This window comes from Arachis ipaensis, chromosome B10, assembly GCF_000816755.2.
Source record: "Arachis ipaensis cultivar K30076 chromosome B10, Araip1.1, whole genome shotgun sequence".
Lineage (NCBI taxonomy): Eukaryota > Viridiplantae > Streptophyta > Magnoliopsida > Fabales > Fabaceae > Arachis > Arachis ipaensis.
In genome coordinates this window covers 121,439,673-121,441,535 of record NC_029794.2, presented here as the reverse complement: position 1 = coordinate 121,441,535, position 1,863 = coordinate 121,439,673, and the positions used below count along the sequence as shown (strand labels likewise).

The following is a 1,863-nucleotide window of genomic DNA, read 5'->3' as shown; positions in this document are numbered from 1 at the left end:
CAAATATTAATATTTATAATATTTATTGAATTTTTTTTATCAATTTATACAAATACAATAATATTAATACTTATTGAATATTCTATTATTTTTTATCATATAAAAAATTAAATTAAATAAATAGTAAAATATAAAATAATATTAAATTAAATAAATAAAAATATCTAATTTTTTATATTTGAACTTAAAGATAGAGAGAGTGTTGTTTATTGAACTTATTAGATACTTTAAGTCATAGTAAAATATTTAAGTCAATCGAACTATTTTTTATCTTTTGAAAAAGTACTACTAAATATTTTATAAAATAATTTGGAAGGATCATAGCCCCTTGCCTGAACTAAGCTCCACCACTTATCACTCTGAGAAAAATTATTTCCAGAAAGATGGCTGTCCTAGATTCAAAAACAATTTTCCTTGTTCAGCTTCAATATTCTTAATAGGATAACCTTCACTTATATAAAGATGATAAAAATTGTTTATTTAACTAGAGTAACGGTTTCAAAAATAGCAACATTTTTTAATAATAATAATATTTTTTAATCTATGCTACATTTCAAAAATTTAATACATGATAATTTATTCAATGAATGAGATCAAACGTTCTTATTTAAAGTGTCTCCACATTCTAGGATATATAATAATCATTAATTGATTTATATCACCAAATCAACTGTATTTGTATATGAATATGCGATCGATTTTTTTCTACAATATTTTACCCAGGGTAACAAATTTAATTATTCAAAAACTAAAATATTAATGAATATGTATTTATATTTGAATTCTTTCATAGAAATAGTTATCCCTTTCTCATTGCAAATTACTATAACTAAATACTACACCTATACTTTGCAAATCAAATAAATATGGAACACTATAATTTTCGAGTTCTCAATAAGTTTTTTCAAAAAAAAAAAATCATTAAAGTTGACAATATTTATAACCTATTTCCAATATTCTTGTATTTATTTATTTAATATTCATGAACTATTTTTGTTATTGAGTAAGATGTTTGATGAGAAATTTAGATATCAAGTATGGGATGGAGATGAATCTCATATCGATCTGAAATAGATTAATTAACTAAAATATATACTATAGAGAGGAACTATATATAGATAATAGACCTATTACTTTAAAGTTTAAAATTAAAATATGACATTCAAAATATTGTGATTATTTGTCTTTGTCCCTTTTCTGTGTCAAGATACTGCCTCAGTTTTGCTTATGTTATCATAGTAAAAGACTAAAAGATGCCTCATGTATTTGTAGCAAGTGAAGAAAATTTCTGTGTGAATAATGTTTCAACTTAATTTGCTCATTTTTGCTTGCTTCTTTTTTTTTCCTTGTGAACAGTATGGAGAGGATAATCGAAAGGTATGAAAGGTATTCATATGCGGAGAGACAGCAGCTTGTGGCGAATGCTCAGGGACCAAATGTAGGCCATGTTGAAAACAATAATGATATAAATACTATATTCTTCTTCATTTAAAACAATATCATTAAATTATGTTAATTATTTTTATTATACACTAAGTTCATATAAAGTGCATTTAAGATATTTCACATATATGATATATCTCTATTTTTTTTGTCTGATTATTCACTCATGTTTTACTCTTAGACAAAGTGTTTAACTTTGTAACATACAGTTACTCCTTCTATTTATAACAATATATGTTTCTATCATATTACACATAGATAAAAAAATCAGTCATTAAATTAGTTATTTGTATAAAATATATATTTAAATATAAAATATATAAAAAAAATAAATAAAATAATATATATTTATATATAAATATATAATAACTAATTTTAGTATATAAATAATATTTTTTATATTTGTTTATATAAATTCAT

General features: G+C 21.8%; 1 protein-coding gene across 1 annotated transcript in view; it reads left to right on the top strand.

Annotated features, from left to right (window-relative positions):
• The window catches only part of LOC107623986 (truncated transcription factor CAULIFLOWER A-like), an 8,677-nt gene that overhangs the window by 3,085 nt on the left and 3,729 nt on the right, over positions 1–1,863 (top strand). The window contains exon 2 of the mRNA XM_016326404.2: positions 1,357–1,438. Coding sequence (XP_016181890.1) covers positions 1,357–1,438 — 82 coding nt within the window. The remainder of the gene's footprint in view (positions 1–1,356; positions 1,439–1,863) is intronic.